The 24,215-nt window shown below is 42.9% G+C and overlaps 1 protein-coding gene and 1 pseudogene across 4 annotated transcripts; both read right to left on the bottom strand.

The window, feature by feature from the left end:
* Window positions 1–500: 500 nt before the first annotated feature.
* Window positions 501–23,737, bottom strand: Sri (sorcin). 4 transcript variants are annotated; one of them, NM_025618.3, is made up of 8 exons: window positions 23,600–23,737; window positions 12,194–12,277; window positions 10,393–10,462; window positions 7,388–7,431; window positions 6,408–6,555; window positions 6,065–6,178; window positions 5,199–5,257; window positions 501–2,282 (listed from the first exon to the last, which is right to left on the bottom strand). In NM_025618.3, exons 1-8 carry the CDS (start codon window positions 23,603–23,605, stop codon window positions 2,256–2,258), a joined length of 552 nt encoding a protein of 183 aa, NP_079894.2. In that variant the 5' UTR covers window positions 23,606–23,737; the 3' UTR covers window positions 501–2,255. The 4 variants fall into 4 exon arrangements, with proteins under 4 accessions (NP_079894.2, NP_001074443.1, XP_006503590.1 ...); NM_001080974.2 differs by lacking the exon at window positions 23,600–23,737 and adding an exon at window positions 13,176–13,273; XM_006503527.1 differs by lacking the exons at window positions 12,194–12,277; window positions 23,600–23,737 and having other exon boundaries at window positions 638–2,282; window positions 6,815–7,431; window positions 10,393–10,410.
* Gm15730 lies at window positions 14,239–14,744 on the bottom strand (annotated as a pseudogene).
* Window positions 23,738–24,215: the final 478 nt, after the last annotated feature.

The following is a 24,215-nucleotide window of genomic DNA, read 5'->3' as shown; positions in this document are numbered from 1 at the left end:
AACCAATGGACAGAAGGTGGGGACCCCTGTAGTTGAATTAGGGGAAGGCTGGAAGAAGCTGAAGAGGAAGGTGACCCTGTAGAAGGACCAGCAGTCTCAATTAACCTGGAACCCTGAGATCTCTCAGACACTGGACCACCAACCAGGCAGCATACACCAGCTGACATGAGGCCCCCAACACATCTACAGCAGAGGACTGCCAGGTCTAGGTTCAGTCAGAGAAGATGCACCTAACCCTCAAGAGACTAGAGGCGCTAGGGACTGGGGAGGTCTGGTGGGGTAGGGGTTGGGGGGTAGGGACATCCTTTTGGAGACAAGGGGGGGGGTGGGCGCAGGAATGAGGTATGGGATGAGGAACCATCACAGGGCAGACTGGGAGGTGGATAAACACTAGACTATAAAAAAATAAAGAAAGAAAGAATTTTTTAAAAAATCTGAAATGAATCTCAGGTTTACCACTGTAAGACACATCAGAAAGCATTCCACTTTGACATGTAACCTGAGCATTAAGTATTAACTAAACACATAGTAAGTTAGCAATGAATAAATACTCATGAAGTGACTGAATATATAATATATGCATATATTTTATATATATATATAAACACTATCTGAACATATATTTGTGAAACGAGGATGAAGATGCTTATGGAATGTTTATTTCACCAGTTGTAAGTGAATCGTTTACTTGGATGGTCAGATTCACATTGTGCCAGAAACAAGACAGATACATTGCTAGCGAGAGAAGACTTAACCATTGTTAGCTGCCAAACTGTAACAACAAAACCCTGGGGATGCTTTTTACTCAAATATACCTTTGCATACTCAGAACTACTTTAATGGTAATTAGTCTTCTCTTTTCAAAGATAGGGACCTGAGTGTACTGTCATTGCCTAAAATGTCCAAGGCACATACATAGCAAGGCATTTCCAGCAAGCCAAATGATTAAACATTTGGAAAAAATTCTCTCTCTCTCTCTCTCTCTCTCTCTCTCTCTCTCTCTCTCTCTCTCTCTCTCTCTCTCTCTCCTCTTTCTCTCTCCCTCCCCTCCTTTCCCCATCTCTTTCTCTCCCTTTGTGTGTGTGTGTTTGTGTAAAACCTAATACGCTATTAGAGAATACTTGGAAATTGAGTTGGAAGGAAGACCCTACTCCCTGTAGTTAAAGGCAGATCATTAATTAAGATGTTCATTTCAGTTCCTTTCTTGTGTTAAAGATCATGAGCAAATGACATTCAAAAATGAATGCCAACAATTTTTAAAATGAAACCTGCTTGGTTTTACTTATTCTTTATTACTTTTTAATTGTGTGTGTGCATGCATGTTTGCACTGGGATATCTGCAGGTGAAATGAAGGTGACCATGGGGCCCGAGGCAGTAGTAAGCCACCCAACATGGGCGCTGGGGACTTTAGTCCTCCATAAGAGCAGTACATGAGTATTGCTGAGCTGTCTCTCCTCCCCTGACATCTGGTTGTAAAATGAAAGCATGCACATTATTAAAAATTTGGGAGATACAGAAATATATAAAGGAAATTAAAGTCATCTAGAATCTTATTAGTCAAAAATAAACAGTTAATATATTCTTACTTCACTTTAGTCTTTTTCTGACAATTTAAGCTGACAGTATTCAAGATCTTTAAGTATAATTAACAAAAGTTTGGGGTAGATGGCAAAGAAGAACTTGGTGACAGTATTTGCCCCTCATGATCTATAGGTTTTTAGGAGGCAGACAGTAACCATTCAATATCTCTAAGTCATAAGGCTTTCAACAAGTAAGTCGTAAAACTTATACTTTCTAGTATGTGGACTGCCAGGTTCATTGGTTTGTTTTGCCCAACTGTGGATGTATGCCACTTAAGAATACCCCACACAAACTTTAACCACATTCCTCAGGGAAAGAAACAATAACAGCTAAGATGAAAAAATTTCATATATCACAAGAAAATATGTAATATATGTTAAACATTTTGCATACTTTATATAAAAGAGGGTTAGCAGGAAAATAAGGCATGATTGATAATGGCTCAGGAGGTTCTGACTGGTATAACAGACTTGTTTTTATATCATTAAACTTCAAAGGAATTTATTATCAAAATGAAAAATGAAGCTGTGGCTCTATATAAAGTCATAATCCCGTTCAACGGTTGTCAGGGAGTGGCTGTCGGTGGGGTCTGCACACAGCACTGAAGGCAGAGAGGAAGCAAGGGCGAGTTCCAGTTGGAATGTTGAATATATTCAGACAGTTTGCTCTTGAGTTAGACGGTCATGACACACTGGATGAACTGAGAAAGAAAACCAGTGTTACACTACGGTCTGCAAGGTACTGAGGGTGCCATAGCCTCTGAGGTGCCATAGCCTGTGAGATACCATAGCCTGAGGTGCCAGAGCCTCGTGATGTCACAGCCTCTGTGGTGCCACAGCCTCTGTGGTGTCCCAGCCTCTGAGGTGCCATAGCCTCTGTGGTGTCACAGCCTCTGTAGTGCCACAGCTTGTGAGGTGCCACAGCCTCCCTGTGGGCAGCTTCCATTTTAATTCTCTATGTTGGCATCAAGGGTAAACAAGAACAACACAAGTCCCAACTTTCTACGTCATGCCTAAATGAAGGGTGGGAAGGTTCTTACTTTTAGGGAAACTTTCTTTTGTAAAGTCTGACAAGTTTCTCACATTATGGGAAGGAGGAATCACTTTTAACAGATAAAGAATTGAAATTCTAAATAATATTTAAGAGTCTAGAAACAGTCGTGGCCAAAAGTACTTGCCCACAAGAACAAATAGGCTTACGCTGTCCTTCCTATCAATGGACTTCCAAACTGACTTCATCCCACTACTCTAGTGGGTAACTTTTAATACAATCACCCTTTAAGACCTGCTTCATCAGAGTCAAAGCCATGCACATGCAGACAGAGAACAGCCAACCCTGCTCCAACAACTCTGAAGCACACAACTGGCAACAGCAGTGCTTGCTATGCAGTGCCGCCTCCCCAACTAGACCACTGGAGAAATGGTTCTCTACCTTCCTAATGCCGCAACCCTTTAGTGGTGTGCTGTGGTGACCTCCAAACATAAAATTATTATTGTAGCCATTTCATAGCTATCATTATGCTACTGTTATGAATTGTAATGTAAATATCTCACATTCAGGATGATCTCAAGAAACTCCTGTGATTGGGTTGTTTGATGACTAAAGGGGTCACAACCAACCGAGAGGTTGAGAATCATTAAATTAGACCACGCCCCTCCTGAGCTTCCTCTCCAACAGGGGTAAGGAGCTACACAATGCTAATTCCTGCAAAGATTCTGCTAAGCCAATTTGATGATTCTTATTTGAGAGACAAAGAACCCAAAGATTAGGACATTTAGAAACCTGTTTGGTCGACCCCTCTAATGCCAAACTCTATGCTTTCCCACTCTGCAGGTTATCTCCATAAAGAGCTTGTTCTAAATTGTGGTTTTAGCTGGTGTCTTCATTATGTTTTCAAGAAACAGCATAGGCATGCAAAGCCCAGCTGCAAGCTACCTCTCGGGGCATGTTTGCTGCATACAGGGTGAGAGCAAGAGGTAACATCTGCACTGCAGGGCATCTCGACACAGCTGGCCGAAATCTGACAAGAGCTTTGAAAGAGACCTTACCGTTACTTTGTATATTGTGTGTATGTGGTGCCTGGTGTGTGTCAGGCTGTGTATATGTGGTACGTGCTATGTGTCAGAATGTGTATATGTGGTGTATGGTGTGAGTCAGGATGTGTATATGTGGTACAAGGTGTGGGTCAGGATGTATGTATGTGGTGCATGGTGTGTGTCAGAATGTATATATATGGTGCATGGTGTGTCAGGATGTGTGTATGTGGTACATGGTGTATGTCAGAATGTGTGTATGTGGTACATGGTGTGAGTCAGGATGTGTGTATGTGGTACAAGGTGTGGGTGAGGATGTATGTATGTGGTGCATGGTGTGTGTCAGGATGTATATGTATGGTGCATGGTGTGAGTCAGGATGTGTGTATGTGGTGCATGGTGTGTGTCAGGATGTATATGTATGGTGCATGGTGTGAGTCAGGATGTGTGTATGCGGTGCATGGTGTGTGTCAGGATGTATATATATATGGTGCATGGTGTGAGTCAGGATGTGTGTATGTGGTGCATGGTGTGAGTCAGGATGTGTGTATTCGGTGCATGGTGTGTGTCAGGATGTATATATATGGTGCATGGTGTGAGCCAGGATGTGTGTATGTGGTGCATGGTGTGAGTCAGGATGTATGTATGTGGTGCATGGTGTGTGTCAGAAGGTATATATATGGTGCATGGTGTGTCAGGATGTGTGTATGTGGTGCATGGTGTGAGTCAGGATGTGTGTATGTGGTACAAGGTGTGAGTCAGGATGTGTGTATGTGGTGCATGGTGTGTCAGGATGTATATGTATGGTGCATGGTGTGAGTCAGGATGTGTGTATGTGGTGCATGGTGTGTGTCAGGATGTATATGTATGGTGCATGGTGTGAGTCAGGATGTGTGTATGCGGTGCATGGTGTGTGTCAGGATGTGTATATGTGGTGCATGGTGTGTTTTGGGGTGCATATGCTTGTAGAGGCTAAAGGGCAACCTCAGATTTAATGCCTCAGGTGCTATCCACCCTTTGAGAGTGTTTCTCATTAGCCTAACATGCACTAAGATAGGCTGGGTAGTCAGCAAGCCCCAGGATCCACCAGCCTCCACCTCCACAGCACTGAGGTTACAACAGAGCCCCACCACACTCAGCCGTAAGCCGTGTGTTCTGGGGATTGACCTGAGGCCCTCGTCTTTATTTGCAACCAAGCTACCACCCAAGCCTGAAAGAGTCACCATTATTATCATGATGCCCACTTTTCTCAGTCTCAGAGCAACCAGGGAACTCTGCTTCTGTGAGCGGGTCAGTCAGTGCAACAGGCGGGGCCTGACTTTGAAGTAATCCTCCAGCCTCAGCATGAGCCACCATGTCCTATTATGTTTTCTGCGATTTTTGTTGTTGCTGTTGCTTTTGTTTTGTTTTAGGCAGAGTCTCACAAGCGTAGCTCAGACTGGCTTGAATTCATGGCAAGCCACCTGCATCAGCCTCCTGAGTGCATGAGCCACCATGTCCATATTCTTAATAACTAACTTAGGAAGGGATTCCCATTCATGTACAGTTTGTCTTCTACTTAGCTCTTATTTATGGAGACTTACATCATCATACGAGAAATTCACAACTCCTTGTTGACCCGAATCCCGTCTGCGAAAGCTATCTGCAAAACAACATAGTACATAGTAAAATGTAGGTTTTTTTTTTTTTCCTTAAACAGCTTTTCTAAACTCACAGCAGCTAACTACTTGGCATTGGTATCAAATGTCAATAACAAGTAAATTCTACAACTAGTCAATATGTAACAGTGACCGAAAGTGGTCAATGGTCATTTTCAATGTGGATCTAAGACAAATGATCAACCTCAGCTGGTAAAAGCAGTTTAGCCTTCAAGGCCCTTAAACTGTTATGAAAGCACGGGATTCTCAACACTGTAATAGCATGCATGCTGCTTAAAATAACAGAAGCTGATACAAGTGGGCTATGACCAAATATCCCACCAACTTCAGCCCTGCTGGTCAAAAACGACTCACTTTAATTTTACTCTTTGTGAACGTCCCACAGTTGAAAGAATTACTCATAACTGCACTCTGTGACTGATAGATACTGTACAACTCAGGCTGTGCGGGCAGCACAGTGGCCTAAAGTTTACTGAGCATGTGTGAGCCCTTTGTAGCCCTAGCACCATAAACAAATGCACTTACAAAAGACAGCTATATCTGCAGCATTTTAACAAAATGTACTATGATTACTCATTCGTCTAAAACAAAAACAAACCAACAACAACAACAAAAACCCCTCTGAATTACGATCCACTTGCTTAATAGCTGTGCTAAGGGTCTGCTGAAGCACCCCCTAAACTCATAAAAAACTAGGCAGAACAGAAGTTCAGAGATATGGAGAAATGACAAAAGCCATAAAAAAGGGTCTTCTTGGCTCCTGGCAATCCTGAATGGCTTCAGTGACCAACCTGTGAGAGCCCTCAGTTTGACACAGCAGGCAATGTAGTCATCAAACGTGATCTTCCCGCTGGTGCTGTATCGCTTTGCAACTGAATTCACAGTTTGGGGGCTCAACCTGAATCCTGAAAGGTAGAAAAGTCACCCAGCAAGAAAAGGTTAAAGGTTAAAAACACAACAGAAGTCCCAAACAATAACAACAACAGCAGCAGCAGCAGCAACAACAACAACATTAGAGACAGAAAGAGGTGGAGAGAGGAAGGGAGAGGGAGGGAGGGGGGAGAGGCTATCTTCCAGGAGCACACACATTAGAGACTTATCAGTTAATGGAGAGCTCTGCTTGGTGACACAAACCCATAGTCGTCAGGGCCTTCTGTAGCTCCTGGGGATCCACGGTGCCACTCCTATCGCTATCGAAACTGATGAAGTGTTGTCTCCAGCCATTCAGCACAGCCCAGAGCTCTTTGAATTCATTGAACCCCATCGTGCCGGACATATCTCTCTGGATTATAATCAAGGATGGAACTGTCTCATTTCACACCTTTAATGATTACATGAGAGAGCGTAGAAGGGGATGGGGAACTCAATGCTTTCTGTTAAAATGGCAGAAAGACACCCCATGTTTTAAAAAGCTAGTCTATATTCTTGTTGGTATGATATAAGAAAAAGTAATGATCAGTGATATATGATATATGGATTTAAAGCTCTGGGGGGAAAAGAGGTGGTCTGAATAGAGAAGATGATGCAGTATTGTTTCTTACTGGAATTGGGCTACATTTCCTCGGTGCTCTAGGTGATGGGTTCTGAGCGTCCCTTGGTCTTCACCTGTAGAAAGTGAGCTAGAGTGGAAAGTAGCACCTAGCCAAACTGAGCCTAACCACTGGCTGGCATTCTTGTGCACGTCCGTGTCTTAGGGCATGAACTCTGACACATACTCTAACATACATAACCCATTTCTCTTGCAAAAGGATCTCTGTACCTCAGGCTAACCTCCAATTTGCAATATGGCAGGCACATGCTGCCCTCAAACTCACAGTGATTCTCCTGTCTCAGCATCCTGAGTGCTGAGATTACACACATAAGCCACCACACCTATGGCACCTTGGGCAATCTTGAACAACTGCCATTCTCCTTACTAAACTTCCTGTCTGTTTCTCACACCAAATTACATCCTAACAGCTAGTTATTTCACAAAGCTCTTTGGTGGTTACTTGTAATTTTTGTGTGTACTTATTCCTTCATCCTGAGATGAGATTTTTAGAAAGACTTTTTTTTTTTTTTTTTTTTTTTGCCATGGAAAAAATGCTCTAGACAACCATTAAGGTAAAGGATACATCCAACATTGAAACCATAAGGCGACAAGTCTCCAGGTTAAAAGCTGTTAAATCAAAGACAGTACATGAATCAATATAATTTTAGCATTTCCTCATTACATTGGAATCATTCAAATTAAATATGAATTCTATTATTAACTAACTCTTTAAAGCATGCTACTCAATTTGTATGAGACAGAGCTCACTATGTTTGGCTTATACCAGTATTGTGGGATTGTGAAACAAACATGGCCCAGTTTAAAAAACTTCACTATTCACCTATCTGCCCATGTTATAGATAACCGTGTGAAGCCCAATACCTGTTCCCCAAGGTTCAATCACCTTGGAAATAGAGTGGCAGCCCCACTGTTGTTACTCCTGGTTCAATCATTTTTTTAAGTTGTAGGACTCTATGGGCTCTTTACCAGACATTTAGCCACTCCGGCGTCCCTATGATCTGGGACTGCAGACTGCTATCCCTGGCTGAGCAGAACATTGTGTAGACAGAAGACTATCATTCTCAATTTAAAATTATCTTAAACTACTTGACACCTTTGATAGCCAATAACCTTAAATTTTGCATCTGATCCAATGTTCTCTTACTTCGTAGAAATACTTCTTAGAATGTATCACTATGCTTCGCAGACTTCTAGCATCCAACAGTGCTATAGCCAGGAATATTTTAACAACTGACAGCTATGGGCCCCCACTATACTGTAGTCAGTATCCTTGATCTTCCCACCAGTGGAAAGGGCAATGGTCCTCGTTCATGACTTTCTTTTAGTCTTTGGTTATGCAAGTTCACGTGACTTCTTCCACAGCGGACCATGTCATTCAAGGTGATTTGAGTTCCTGAACCGAAGTACTTCACATTTGGCTCAGAATAAACTATTTCTTTATCACCTTTAAAGTAGACTCTGTTTTATACTCTTAATGTGGTCTTTACCTGCTGGCTGGGGTGGCAATCCCATACAATCCAATACAGAATGCTGTAGGGTGTTCTGCTTTCGGGGTAAAGGCCAGAACCCCTACATGAACTCTCCCATTTCACCAACAACCAGGCAGGATCTCCACAGGGAATTTGTCACTTCCATAACTAAACCACATTCCATCTGGGTCTTTCATATATACCATTCTATATGCCTGAATTCTGTACCTACACTCTCCCCACTGGCATCATTGTGGCTGGGCTTTGTTTCTTCTTCAGCCTCGGTACCAACTCTGCAAGCTCACTCCTATCTAGCGTGACCATGCTGGTTACCATCCCAGCCTCAGTACTTAACCCGGGGACCTTCAGCAGGTGGAACTCTTTCTGCACACCCAGTGTGACTGGCCATCAAAATATGGACTGGTTGGTTGAAGGGATGAATTCTCATCCCTGGATAAGAGCTGTAGTTTAGTGTAGAAGTAACCCTCATTTGTAAAGGCTAAGGGGAAATGTAGATTATTACTTTTAATAAGACTATTTTGGGGGGCTGGTGAGATGGCTCAGTGGGTAAGAGCACCCGACTGCTCTTCCGAAGGTCTGGAGTTCAAATCCCAGCAACCACATGGTGGCTCACAACCATCCGTAACGAGATCTGACTCCCTCTTCTGGAGTGTCTGAAGACAGCTACAGTGTACTTACATATAATAAATAAATAAATAAATTTTTAAAAAAGACTATTTTGGGGTTTTATTGATATTTAAAAGTTGTATATAGTTTCAAAATTATCCATGTGGTGTTTTCCCAGTACGCTGGTTCTCTACACTCTACCACAATATCTCAGCCATCTTTTCTTCCAGAGAAACAATGATTCAGGCCTAGCAAGGAAGGATGCCCCTCCCTGGTTCCGTCAAGCTTCTTGTCGAGGAACCACCAAAATCAAGGAAAGGAAAATATGAATTTCCATTTTGGAGACTGGAACTCCTCCCATTGAGTCCCCCTCTAGTGATGACTGGTTCTGATCTGTAGTATCCCACTTGCACCCTTCCACTTTCAAGTCTGTGGCCGATGATTTGGAATCTCTGTTTAAAAGATTGGCGGCTGTACAGCTTCTGTACATGGGAACAAGAGAAAGCCAGTGTTTTAAAGGTGGCCATCTAGAGAACACAGCACCTCCAACAGCTGAAAGTGCCACTGAAAATCCTAAGGTCTGAGTTCTAAGCATTTTAACTTATAGCTTACTATGACGTTGAGGTGTCCATTTGATGTTCTGCTTTTACTAACAAATGCGAAGAAGTTAGAAGGGGGCACAATTGAGCTAAGACACTATTATTTGTCCCAGACACTTCTCTTGGTCAAGATTAGATTTGAACAAAACAAAACAAAACAACTAACCAAACAAAACCAGAGTACGTGGGATAATGAGCCCCAGCCAGAATTCAGCATCTTTGCAACGTTTATTTCCCTACTTGCTTCCTGGAGCACAGTTTGGAGAAGTCAGGACGGTAGGCTATGTGACAAACAGTGGGGCTGCACATACAGCCTGCAATGAATGGAGGACGGAGCAGAAGGCTGGCATGGAGTGAAAGCAGGAAGCTTTCCTCAGCATGAACACATCTTCTCAGGTGACAGAAAGAATGACCTTGGCAGTGTCATGGCCTGCAAGTGTTTGTATTACCAGGGAGTAAGCCCAGAGCCCAGAGATCAGACAGCAAGACTGGCCACTCTCTCAGTGCCACCAGAGTTAGGATAGAACAAGCACTTGGTAGAATCAGTGGTACCTGTTAGCACTTAGCATTAACGATACCTGACCCAGTGGATTCCATTTCAGCACCCTAACTTGTCCTCTGAGTGGGAGGCCACCCAAATGGTCTCACTGGTTCCAATGGTCCTGGAATACAAGGAACCCAAATCCAAGAAGTCCACTAACCTCTCTGGTAAACTGAAATGGCTTGTTAGGAACTCTGCTCAATTAACTTTTTAAAAATAATAGCTTGGTGGATGAGAAGAGTTTGATTTCTTTAAAGGAACAATCGCAGTTCACAGCTGAAGTACAGAGAACAAGAGTATTGTTAGACAGATCCTAAGACCACGAACTTACGCTTGTATCCTCCCGCAATGCCAGACTGTGTTAGGCATCTCTGCAATTCGTCAGCATCAATTTGTCCGTCCTTTAAAAAAATACAAACAAAAACCAGGAAAGGAAATCAGGGTGGTGACTTGCACTTTCAAGCCATTAAGCAGCATTTAACAAGAGAAAATAATTATATGTAGCATTTCTTTAAAGGAATGCCTTTCAAAATTCTTCTTATTCTAATTCCAAAAATAATTCAATGGTGAGAGAATAACTGTCATGACAACAGTCTGCATTCAGTTTGAGCCAAGGAACTATCAAAATCAATCATTTTAAAATTAGTTAACAGAATTGTTTAAAAACATATCCCTCCAACCCTTTTTTTTGAAAGAGGGGGGAAGTAGGGTATATCACAGAGTTGTAGGCATCAGTAAATACAAGGCCTGGTCCAAGGAGAAAGAGGCTCTTGGACCAGTTTGACTCAGCAAACAGGGTCTTCCAAGCACAATTATATAGAAAAGATACAGGGTACCAATACCTACTTACTGGTTGACTGAGGTCAGAATAAGACACATGACATTTTTATGGATTTTAAATAAAATATATAAATCCAAGTTGGTGAGACTCATTAAGTTATAATTAGGAACAAGATCAATAATTTGCAAGAAGATGAATGTGTGGACTAGAGGCCAGCACTGCTGAAAGTCAAGCAGGTGGAGTCACTTACATGCTGAAGACACTGGCAATCTAAGAATGCTTGTCTTGAGGTGTGCTATGTCTTGTGGTTTCAAAAACACGGATCGATAACATATTAAGTAGACACTCGAGAGGAAAGTCTCCCAGTCTTCGACTCAATTTTCCATTCAAATTCTCCGAGCTCTGTTTCTTAGAGTACCACTTCTTCCAAGGTGGCCGTAGAAGTTTGCTTAGCATATTCTAGAGCATATCTGTTTGTTTGTTTGTTTGTTTGTTTGCTTGTTTTTTCAAATCATCATTTCCTTCTTTTGGGCTCTTGTTTAAAACAAGTCTAAGGTGACTAAGAAGGGAGGTCCCCTCTGGACACATCTGGATTATGTCCACAGAACACTTACAAACACACAGTGACCTTGCAACCTAGGAACATGTCCTTCCCCACAATAGCCATAGGCATCGGTCATAACTCTCGGAGGGAGGAAGTAGGTCTTAGGACTTGGGACTAGCTGACCTGCATTCCCTCCGTGGGTCATCTGGCCACATCACCTAATAAGGACATGGAGCGCTAGCTCCAGAGAGCACCTGCCCCTGGGTGGAGGCTACCTTCCGAATACTGATAGCAACTCTTGTGCTTGGAAGCCGATGCTTCTTTACAGCTCTTCTCTACTTCCTTTGTGGGTAAATGATTAATTATCGAATTCAACTGAAAGTAGCTAACTATCATAATTGGGCCATAAAATAATTAATTACTAATATTTGTCTTTAGGTTAGGCAAGCAGAGGTTTTATGTTCAGATCTTGAATTTCTTCTCTGTAAGCAGCCCTTGTTCTATCCTGACAATACAAGTGAGGAGGTATACACTTTGTAGATCTTCAAAGTATATTTATATTCCCCCTTTGGGTCAGTCTAATCCCAGTCCAATCACAAGCTTTGAACTGATCTATTATTGATACAGGCAATACTCTGTCCAAATTTGTCCAGATCTAAAATAAAGACTGTTTTAGTCTTCCTTTCCTTTTACCTTCTTTCAGGCAAAGGGACTCATTTCCAGAGCAAAGACTGTTTTTGTGCCACTGCACTAAATGCTAACACAAACAGAACATAACAATTCTTCAGTATTGAAGGAAAGGCTAACCTGTCCAGCCACAGCAGCAAAGTAACCATATAGCGGATCCTGAGTTTGTCCAGGGAACGCAGGCCCTCCGGGAGCCCCACCATACTGTGAAAAAGAAAAGAAAAAAAAAAAAGGTAAAGGCATCAGAGAGAATTGAATTTATCTTAACCATCCAAGGCTTTTGTACAATTGACGCCTGTGCGACCTTCACAGTCTCTATCTTCCCCACCACCTTGACTCAGCTCAGTGACCCACCAGGCTTGTCCACTCCTGCTCCTGACATCTAAAAGCTGGAGACTTGGTCCAAAACAAGTTTCATGAGAGTGATGGCCACTAAACGCAGACCCACTTTAAAAATCCCTATTAACCAGCTTACAGAGGTCAGTGCACCGGAAGCAACCTGGTGGCTAGGCTTAGGACTGTTTTCCTGTTGGTTTTTACAGCCTTTGCGGTGTTTTTGAAGTACTTGAAGTACTAAGTAAGGCTGGAGTTAGTACAGGGCTGACAGGTGTGGCTTGGGAAGAACAGGGATGGCCGGCCCGGTTATATCTAAAATGAGGGTCCCTCTGTCTCTGACAGTACACCTCCCACATCTGCCTAAGTGGTCTTCCTCTAGGACTTCAGCTCATTTCTCCAGACTTTCTGGTCTCCCTGTCACTTTCTTTTCAAGGGAGTGACCACAGAACCATTCTAGATCAAGATGGCTGTTGTTGCTTTGGGGACATTCCGAGAGAGCAGGAAGTCAACACCAACTTGCACTATCTCACGCCACATATCCGAGTTACAGAATGGGCTTCCTGGGTCGCAGCCCACCCACCGGTGGGCCCTGGAAAGGCCCTTGGAAGAGATGGGGAAGAAAAATGGAGCCAAGGCTGGACATCAGGGTCCAGGCGAGCTCGCAGGGAGCATCTGGGACCGCCCGCGACGCCTCCTCCCGCTCGTCCGTGGCGCCTTCCAGTCTCGGGAGACCAGAGGCTGCTGTGCCCTCGTCCGCTGCACTTACCCCGCCTGGGTAGTACCCTCCGCCCGCGCCAGGGTGCCCGGGATACGCCATGGTGCAGACTGCGCCTCCGCCCTGCCTGTCTGCTGCTCCGCCCGTCCGGCCCAGAGCCGCCCCGGAGCGCACCACGCCGCCCCGCGGGGGCCGCCGCTCGCCGCCACCCACCCCGATCGCCCCGCGGCATCCCGAGTGCCGCCCGTTCCCTGCTGCCTCTGTGCTGTGTCAGCGCCGTCTGCGACCCACACTCGGGCGATGACCCAGGACCCCAGACGAGTTTATATCAGGACCCATTCTCCCTCTCGACCTAGTGGCACATTCCGACATCCACGCACAGCTAGGGGAGGGTTTTTTCCCCCCTTCTTCCTACTGTGCTATTTTGTAGAACATTTACTATTTACACCGGGTTGTTGGGTAGAGAGGACGGGATAAGAACGCTATGCACAACTGTAGGGAAGGGGAGAACAATTCCAGTGGGCGAAGGAGACACTTTACAAAATAGGAAAAAAAAAACTTTGAAAACCTGATGAAAACTTCTGAACCATGCAAGTGGGCTTTTAGCTTTGACTGAGGGTGGCCTGTTTCTTTGCCAACCGTTTAAGCTGAGTGTAGCTCAGGTGCGATTGCTAGGCGTGGGTGTGTGGGGTGGGGTAGAAGAGGGCAGTTTCTAGGCAGGACAGCCTCACCCAGGTCATTCATAGGAAAGTGAATTGTTTAATTTTCTGGATGATTCGAATAGAAACAACCCCAGTGGTGAAGCTTCCTGGAAAGGATGTGAAACTCACGTGGGTTGTTCAGATGTTTCACGGCTTCTTTTTTGTTTTTTGGTGCAATTGCAACAAGAGGTAATTGTTTGCTGGCTCCGGACTGTTAAGGACTGAACAGTGTTGGTTGGTCGATGTTTTGTTTGTTTGCTTTTGACTGTTTGCTCTTACTCTTTCCTTTTGAGATCCAGGTTCTCAGGGTAGCCTCTCATGGCCTCAGCCCCAGATGAGAGTCACCAACGGTTGCCTGCTTTATTGTTATTATTATTATTGTTGTTGTTGTTATTATTAATTTATTTTTATTTTTAATGACGAAACAAAAATATACCTAAAAGCGAAGCTTCTGGAAAAACCATTTGTTCATCCCTGTCTTGTATCGCTCCTCAAACTTGACCTTGGCCTCCCGCCTGACCTTGCGTTTGTTTCAAAGCTGGGTCCCTGAACACATCCTTGTTGACAACAGTCTTGTTCAAGGGGATATCCACAGAGTACCTTGTGGGCATGAGGTGGTTGTAGTTATAAACTTTCACAAAGGACTTGATCTTGGATCGCTTGGCGATTTTCTTCTTGCCCATGGCAGCTGTCACTTTTTGGGGATAGCGGTCAATTCCAGCCACCAGGGCATGGCTGTAAGGGCGGTCCAAGAAGCCATGGTCAATGTTCTTCACGATGACGGCTTTGCGACCGGAGTAGCATCCGGCCAGGACCAGCAACACTTTCCCGGGTTTCATGAACTTGCCCATCTTGACAGCAGGCAGCGGTACCCAGCAGAAAGGAAAGGAGGGCACTTCCGCTCTTGGTTTTGTTTTTAACATTTTGAGAAACACTTTAATGAACAAGACTGACCATAGTGTGTGACCAAGTTCTCTTTGGATACATAAGCTCCAAAACAGAAAGTTCTAAATAGCGAGAAACAATTCCAATAGTCCTTGTGATCACGTAGCAAAGGTGTAGCCTGTTTTACGTCTGCTTCTGGAGATAAAATTACTGTTCTCAAATACCATGGTCTTTGATTAGGCATTCTGAGGTTTTGTCCTGTAGTTTGGAACTTTAATCGGCTAGGTGAACAGGGCTCAACTCACACTTGAATTTAAGCTCTTTCAGGACTCGAGTTTGAAAATATCACAAAAAATATGTGTCACCAATAAAGCATTTGTGACTAATGCAGGCTTCATTTTATGGATAAGCGACTACATTAATTGTCACATTAGGAGACATTAGACTCTGGTTACTCCTCCCTTAAGAAGTGAATTTTAATGGAGGGCTGTAAATGAAATCCTTACAGCGATTGCCAACAAATTAATGATGAAAACAAAGATAAATTACACACACACACACAGTAATTAATGAGTGTCAGACCTTCATAAACTTTGCCTATTTGTGTAGTCCTCACAAAGACCTGTGAGATAGGCGCTTTTGTTATGCAGTTTTATGCAGTTGAGAAACGAGAGCTGAGACAAGACAAAGAAAGGAGGATATGAATTCAGAGCTGGGCTATGGTGCTAGGTACTCTAGCTCCGCCCCCGGGGTGGGGGTGGAGGTGGGGATGGGGGAGAAAATGTCCAGATAGTAAATATTTTCCATCACATGCTCCCTATAGCAACTTCTTGGCTCTCATAGCCTGGTGGTGTCTAAGGATAGAACACAGGTCAACAGTGTGACTGTGATCTAGAGCAACTTCATTCACTGAACTTCATATCGTTGTTGAATGTCAGAATAACTCTATTCCTCCTATCTTTTAAAGACAGGAAGAGATGTCATTCCTAGCTCTCAGATGTTCTCCCAAAGAGGCAGGCCAGATGTGGCCCTCAGGGAGCAACTTGTGAACCACGGCCAGCTTATGACTCAGGAAGTATGGCCCTTAGCAAACAATTTTGCTGGTTTTAGGATAAAGTCTACTGTATTGGTAGATGAGTCACACCAAGGAATGGTGACTCCCCAGTGTAAGAGCCTGTGATTAAAATGGCTACGTCGGAATCTGCCCATTGGTCAGTGAGACATGTGAGAGGAACAGGGTGAGACCATGGCTTGCCTGTCTCCCACCCTGTGTACTCTCCAAGAGTGGCTTGCATATGTCGTATGACAGGCTATCCTTTCAATGTTTATGCATGCGACACAAACCCTGTTATTCACAGACTAAGATTATGGAACCTAAGCAAAGGATAAAGATTCAGTATCACCATTGCAAAGCTGAAGTGTGATCATCTTTCATGGCTTTCGTATTTATTTTCACAGAAGGCGTGGAGAGGGAATGAAATAGGCAACTTCTCACATTCTTGGCATGTGCCAAGTGTCATGCTAGACGCTTCCTTATGACACTACACTATCAGAGGAATTTGTAATTGTGTTTTAGAGATTAGGGAACTGAGTAGCAAGTAACTTTCCCAAGGTGTCCTACCAGGCTTTTACTCTCAATGTAAGTTGAAGGCCTAAGTTTTTACAATAAAAAACAGACTATAAAACACTAAGCTACACTCATGCTTTTCCCTAGGGGAGAACTTCCTGAAGCATTAGGACAATACAGAAAAAGAACCCAAGAGACAGAGAAACTTCACAAAAATCCTCATGTCTGCCTTCACAAGATCAAGTTACCTCATCCCTAAGTAGGACCTATAAAAGATGACAGCCGCCCCGACCCTCTGTCATTTTAATTTCGAATCAAATTAAAAACCTCAGTGGAATAAGATCACCTTCTTAGCCCTATATCTCCAAACTATGAGTCCAAGATACAGGCACTGCCATCCATGAGCCATCTGAAGAAACTCAGCAACAGAGCACCATGCTGTGTATTTATACAGAAGAGGGCTTTCTCATGGGAACCAGAATACTATCATTCATTCTAAAACAATGTACTAAGTTTTACACAATTTTTTTCAGGCATGTCTCCCTGACTGAAGGCTGTGGCTAAAAGAGGCTGAGGAGAGTTGTTTCAAGTTTAAACCTAGAAGAAAATCGGTTCTCTAGAGAGAACGTTCGTGATGTCTTGGCTAATCACACTGTTTTACAGATGAGAGAGAGAGAGAGAGAGAGAGAGAGAGAGAGAGAGAGAGAGAGAGCCTAAGAAAAGACCAGTGAGTGGGCCACATTCCTGAAGGCTGACCTAGCTGAATATAAACATTTTGCCCTTCCCAGGAAAAGCCCTGACAGATTTGGCTTTTTCTCTTAGGAGATGTTATGCTTTGGATCTTAAATCCCCTCCAAAGGCCATTGTTTGACCTCCAACCTGCAGTGCTACCTAAGGGCGCAGGGGCAGCATCTCAGAGGTGAGACTTGAGAGGAAGGACATTGAGTCACTGAGGACTGTGAGTATATTGGACCCTGGCTCCTCCCCTGCTTTCTCTGCTTGCCACCCTGGTCATTGAAGGGACTCTGGACAGCTCAAGTGTGCAGAGCCTGGTTCTGGCAGGCCTTGCCCTTCTCTCTCAATTCCTTGCTGAAAACTATTAAATTACATTTACCTTTACCTTGTACCTTTAGAAACCACCATTTGCCTATGGACCATGTCTGTCTCCTCTCTATCAAGAGACAATCTTGGTCCTAGAGAAAAAAGGCCCCTTCCCTCTCTCCCTTGTTCATCATCTCCCTAGTCCTCCTGTCTTTGTCTCTTATTCCCTGCCCTCTGTTTCTCTGGGGCAAATCAATCTCCTTTGTGCTGAGAACTTGGTCTTGGGGACTGAGCTGATATTTTTCCTTTCAGTCATCCGGGGATAAGATTGCTTCACAGTAACACTCTCCACAGTGATCTTCTATCTCACTATCAGGGAAAAAAAAAAAACCAAAACAATAAAAAAACAAAACAAAAAAACAAAAAAAACAAAAAACAGTGGAGCTGTGAGACTTCTAGTGGTGAGCAAAAATAGACCTTTCATTCTTGTAAGTTGTTTTTCTTGGGTATTTTGTTACAGTGATAGAAAGCTAACAAAGATGGGAGTCTATTCTTTTTTTGATATTCCTTCTGAGACCTGTGTCTAGACATGTTTTCAAAACAAAAGGTAACAGATACACCCAGTTCCTAAAGCAGGGTTAACATGTACATTATATATAACATTCAGGCACAACATTCTTATTTATACAATGGTGAAAGGGACTGTGTCTCCATGTAACTGTGGTATTTCACCATTTCCTGCCCTTGTCTAAATCACAGGTCTAGTGTATGGGGAAGAAATGAACAATGCATTTGCCAGCGTAAGGACGCAGCTTTCTTTTAGTTGTAATCTGGATGAGTCAACTTGATGGCTAAAGACTTCTGTCTGGGGCAGGCAGATAAGTCTGTGTTAGAACACTTGGATAGTGAACACAGGTCCTGGTTTTTATCCTCAGCACCAAGTACACATAACAACAACAACAAAAACAAAACAGAGAAGGAAATTAAAAAAAAAAAAAAAAGCTCATATTATGCAATCATGGAAAAACTTAGATCTCTGAGTGTGAGTAGGAATGAGTATCCAATAATAAGATGGGCAATTAAGAACAAACCCATTTTCTTCAGTTCTTGGGAAAGGATGCGAACAGTAGAGTATTTTTGAATAGAAGATGACCTTTGGCTCATTGCCACTAACAGAGCTCAGTCAGTGTTGTAATTTTGTTTATGGAATGGTAACCTCTGTCATGGATGGTTTATAGTGCTGTGTGCAGTGCACACTGGCTCCTCAGAACATTATAGGTGATGCCTTATTACTAACCACAGCTAACCATGTGTGCTATTAAACATGTGATGCAAGGAGCTAAGATTTTAATTTAAATAGCACTAATAATTAGTGATTCCCTTGTTGGGTGGTATAAGAACAGTTTCATATATGTTGTCTTCCCTGGATCTCAGAGAAAGCTAGTATACTTTATTTTGCCTGGAATAGCCAATATAGGTGAGATAAATTATCATTACAAAACACACAGCAATGGCTGGTGATAAATGCCCCCATGTTACATTATTAGATAATTCCCACTTTCCAAAATGAAGAACCCAGGGTCCTGGGGCTTGTTCTCAGTCATCACACTAGCAGAAGCAAGCAAGGTGTTTCATTCTTCCCAAGTTCACACTGTGGGCTCTTCTTTCTATGGTTTTTCTGGTCCACCAGATTAATCATTGAGGAGAAAGCCAGCGAGGTGGCTCAGTAGGTGAAGGTGCTTTCTGGTCAAGACTGTTGACTTGAGTTCAGTTTGTGGAACCCATGTAAAGATGGGAAGAGAAAGCTAGTTCCCAATTGTACTTTGATGGCCACACATCTACTGTGATACACATGTTCCCTCATATCACATGCATCATACATACATACATACATACATATATATATATATACACACACACATGCCAAAGATAACAATAAACAAAATTAAAAATGAAAATTTATTAAAAAAAGAGAGAGAGAATTGAGAAAAAAGTCTACTTTTTTTGTTTTGTTTTAAGGCATTCATTGTAGAAAGAGAGAGGGAGAGAGTAGAGAAGCAGAGGGAGGCCATGGCCATGTGGAGAGAGGGGGGAAGGAAGGGGGAGGAGGAGAGCAGGAGGCGAGAATAAGAGCAAGGAGGGGACAAGCAGCTCCTTTTATAGTGGATTGGGCCATTCTGCCTGTTGCCAGGTAACTGTGGGGGTGGAGTCTGGACTTCCTATGTAACTGAAGGCCAAAGACAACTACTCTTCAAAAGAATATATTTTAGAAATCACAATATATAGGGGCCCAACTGCAGTGTGGGAGAAGGAAGACATCCATATACTTGCCTGCCATTGGGCAGGGAAACACACCCAGGAACCCACTTGCAACCACATGGCATTGATGGGCTAGACACACCATGAAAGGACCAGTCCTGCTCAGTCAAAACTGAAGGGCAACCACAGATAACTTGCATGAGTCCCATTAAGAATGCAATATTGATGGTGTGGCAGAAGCCCGAGGCCTCTAGCCACACCAATGACACATTGCAATGAATGTTTGCAAGTGAAGATATTTGGACAGAGAAATATACTATGGGACACATTGGCACACTACAGCTTCTATGATGAGATGTTTTCTATGCTTTGTTTGTTGTTTAACTTCCTTTGTCAGGGAGGCTGCAAGGACAGAGACCACATAGGAGGAGATGAGGAGAGGAGTGGGACTGGGGTGCATGATGTAAAACTCAAAAAGAATCAATAAAACATTGAAAAGGTAAACGGAAAAGACTTCCCATAAAAAAATCAGAATGTTACATTTGAAGCAATTGTTCAAAGCAAGGGACACCTAATGAGGTATATTACTATCAATTATAAGGGTCCATTTTAGGGTAGTCCATTACTTTGATGAACAAAGTATTAATTATTATAATACGCTTAAAGGGAGGTGGAGAAATAAAAATTTTTTAGAACTGGCTATAAACCAGGTTTATGCTCCATTGTGTGCCTCTATCTCATTTTCTAAGGAATAAGCAGATCTGCTTTGTTACTGTGATCAGACTGGGTTATCTGTGTTTGGGGTGGGATGGTCTTAGACTTAAGCGTCCACAGCTTATGCATGCTGCCATCATCATATTTGGGACCAGGGAGTGTTGAATGATTATTATATTAATATAGACTCATGATATTAGTACATCAGTAGTTATTCATTAGCCAGCTAATTCCCCAAATCACCACCCAGAGAGACTACGATTTATTACAATTGCCTTGGGCCAAACACTGAAGCAATGATTACTCCATTCTAAACCGCCAAGCTAGCCAGGCTTCCTCCCAGACAACTTTCCCATCTTATTTACTTGCATTTTTTCATCCTTTCTTGTTCCAGCTCTCTTCTCTTGATGCTTCCTTGTCCTTTCCTTGTGGCTCCCCTCCTTCCTGCCTGCCTATTTCTCCACCCGTCCTAGAATCGGAAGTCCCACCTTATTTTCTCTAAAGCTCTGTATTGGCTCGTTGGCTTTTAAAGGCAAGGCAGAGAATGAATGAGGAGCAATGTTTATACAAAGTTGGGAAAGGAGCTTCTAAGAATAAACAAAGCAAAGCCATGTCCAGATTGAAGCCACATAATGGGATAAAGAAATCAGCATTTGAGATAATACAAATGTGGGTAAACTTTACACAATGTACAAAAACATTTTGCCAACAAGGGAGAGAGAGGAATTGCGTGCTGGCCTCTAACCCTACGTAAAACTTTGCTTGTGTTCAGCAACAGCGCTGAATGAGAACTAATGTTCCTAACTTTGGTCTGCTGTACACAGTGAACCCTTAAGGAGGCTGGTTTCTGTCCACAGGTTGTCTGCAACCAGGATGCATCCTTCCAAAAGAGTACTCACCTCCTTCCCAGGCTGACACTCAGTGTTCTGTGAGGAAGGCCAAGCCCAGAGCCAGGATAGACTTGGGGAAGGAGGACTGAGAGTATCCTATCACCACCTTAGTCAGTGTATCCTGTCAATCCTGATGTCACAAGGTCAGTACAGAGTCAGAAGGGAAGTGATAAACCAGGCCATGAGGGAAAGGGGAGAAGACATTGATGTGGGGGACAGTGGTATGAGTGGGAAAGGAAAAAAAAAAAGGAAGGTTTCGAACCATGGCTCTAGAGAAGGAAGAGTAACTGCTTGTAACCCAGAATTCCAGCCTCATATATACTTTTTCATTTTTGCATTTCTCTAAATAATATTTTTTGGAATTATGTAATATAATCACACCATTCACCCTTCGCTTTCCTTAACACTTTCTATGTAAATCAGCCATGCTGACTCTCAAATTCATGGCCTTTTTTTTTTAATTTTTATTTCTCTGTCTCTGTCTCTGTCTCTGTCTCTGTCTCTCTCTCTCTCTCTCTCTCTCCCTGCTAAATATATAAATACCTCACTTCAGCTCAGGAATCATTCCAAAAGGGGAGCAGAAAGATTCTTAAAGTCAGAGGAACAGGAACTATTCTGTGAGATTGCATCTCCTATAAATGTCAGAGAATCTATGCCCATGAAGTCTCACCAACATTACTGCCTAAACAAGACCTGAACAACAATAACTCACCAATAGGCACAGGAACAGAGAAGGGGACACACCAATAGACATGCTAACATGGAAGGGGGAAACCTGAATCCTAGATAAAGAATTCCAAGAAGAAGACCAAAGTGTGGACACTTTGCCCCTTCTTAGAACTGGGAACAAAACACCCATGGAAGGAGTTACAGAGACAAAGTTTGGAGCTCAGACGAAAGGATGAACCATCTAGAGACTGCCATACCCGGGGATCCATCCCATAATCAGCCTCCAAACGCTGACACCATTTCATACACCAGCAAGATTTTGCTGAAAGGACCCTGATATAACTGTCTCCTGTGAGGCTATGCCAGAGCCTGGCAAACACAGAAGTGGATGCTCACAGTCAGCTAATGGATGGATCACAGGGCCCACAATGGTGGAGCTAGAGAAAGTACCCAAGGAGCTAAAGGGGTCTGCAACCCTATAGGTGGAACAACACTATGAACTAACCAGTACTCCCGGAGCTTTTGTCTCTAGCTGCATATGTAGCAGAAGATGGCCTAGTCAGCCATCAGTGGAAATAGAGGCCCCTTGGACTTGCAAACTTTATATGCCTCAGTACGGGGGCGGGGGGTGGAACGCCAGGGTCAAGAAGTGGGAGTGGGTGGGTAGGGGAGTGGGGGGAGAGGGTCTGGGGAACTTTTGGGATAGCATTTGAAATGTAAATGAAGAAAATACTTAATTAAGAAAAAAAAAAAAGAATTCCGAAAAGGCAACTGAGAAATGCTGAGAATGGGAGAAAGGCTTCCCCAGGGAAAAGAATACCAAATAGCTATGTAATATCAATTGGTCAGCTCTGAAATCATGTACATACAAGTAACATTGTATGGGCTGAGCAATAAGTTATTTTTAAAACAAAAATGAGGTACTTTTTGACAGACAGTGGGATGCTAGTCTATCACGTGTCAAGTACTGGGTTCCATTCCTAGCAATAAGAAAAAGAAAGATATTTCTTAGCTTATATAGAGTTTTCCAGAAGTCCCTTGCCTGTTTTCATCTGTAGGGGAGACGGTGAAGCTGGAAAAGGATTCATGGTTAACTTACCCTGATCTTATTTCTTCGTTTTGCTTGAGAAGCCAGAAATTACAGTATTACTATTTTGGCAAGCAAAGCTCCAGTTGAGATAAAATTGAACGCAACATATATACTAGAACATTATACATGAAAACAAATAGACAGCTAAGCTTCTACAAAAAGTAAATCTGCCTCCCTCTGAAACACACCAGAGCTAAGAGACACATCACCTTTACTTACAGTGCAAGCTTTAGTAGATTTGCTAGAACTGTTGTCTCATGAAGGAGCCAGGACTGTTTCTATCTTTTAGAATGACAAGGGGAACTTTCAAGTGAAGAGAGAAACCTGAATTCTTTTGAAACCAAGGATCTACACAGCTCAAGATTCTTTGAGTCTCTCCTACATTTCTCAGTGGAAATGCCAAGGGTGAGAATACATTTTTTTTCACTTTAAAATAATTTTCTTCTCCATAATTGTTCAATTTAGGCTTTATTCTTACATTTAAGCCACTCTCTAGATCCCTTAGAAAGTATTTTATAGAAATAAACTTTGCAGACACTCTGCCTGAGAAACAATGTGTCACTAGGATCACAGTGTTAAGAACCCTTTCATCCTGGTAGCAGAATTGGAGATAGGAGTCGTAAGGAACTGTCTTGTGCTAAATTCGTGGTTTTACTTACCTGCATCTTGTAGTGAGGCTTTTCAGGTGGAAGTGGTGATTCTTAGAGGCCTGTGTGCCTGCTCCTTGACCTTACAACTGTAGAATCAAGAAGTCTAAACCTTAACAGCCATTTCCCCCTTGATCCTTGGCAATCAGTAACCAGCTATAACCACATTCAGACTTCCCATAGGCCAGTGAGGTTTTATGAAATTCCACAGCGCTGTGTTTGCTGAGTGCTCGTTTCTGGAAGCGAATGCTTGCTGCACCTTGGCCTTGTTCTCCCGGAGCTGTATCAGTTGAATCAGGTGTGTTACACCTTCTCCTCCGTACAGTTTCTAACAATGTAAGTCATTCCAGCTTGAGATTTCCAGAAATTAAAACAACCTTAAAGTCTTCAAAGACATACATTTTGTTCCATTTAAATTATGTCACCCACCTCAGAGACCATCACACTCTTACTATCCTGGACTTTGAATGGTAGGAACACTCATACTAAGAAAATCTGTTCCCATTATAAATGAAATGCTTTGCGGCAGAAATATTGCAGAAAATGTTGATAGGCCATGTTATAGTTTAAATTGTATGTCTTCAGTTATTTTTGTATAAGTTGAACAAACAAAGAAATATTATCCCAG

This window comes from Mus musculus, chromosome 5, assembly GCF_000001635.26.
Source record: "Mus musculus strain C57BL/6J chromosome 5, GRCm38.p6 C57BL/6J".
Classification (NCBI taxonomy): Eukaryota; Metazoa; Chordata; class Mammalia; order Rodentia; family Muridae; genus Mus; species Mus musculus.
The sequence above is the reverse complement of the archived record's forward strand: the minus strand, read 5'-3'. Positions and strand labels throughout refer to the sequence as shown.

What these genes read in the sequence shown, in the direction of transcription:
- Sri (NM_001080974.2), bottom strand. Translation starts at nt 13,226, where the DNA reads ATGGCGTATCCCGGGCACCCTGGCGCGGGCGGAGGGTACTACCCAGGC. An exon ending in TTATGGTTTCAATGTTGGAT is followed by an intron (nt 6,556 to 7,387) that starts GTATCCTTTACC and finishes ATTATAATCCAG; the next exon opens with AGAGATATGTCCGGCACGAT. An exon ending in TGAATTTCTCGTATGATGAT is followed by an intron (nt 2,283 to 5,198) that starts GTAAGTCTCCAT and finishes TTTCTTTCTCAG; the next exon opens with TTCATCCAGTGTGTCATGAC.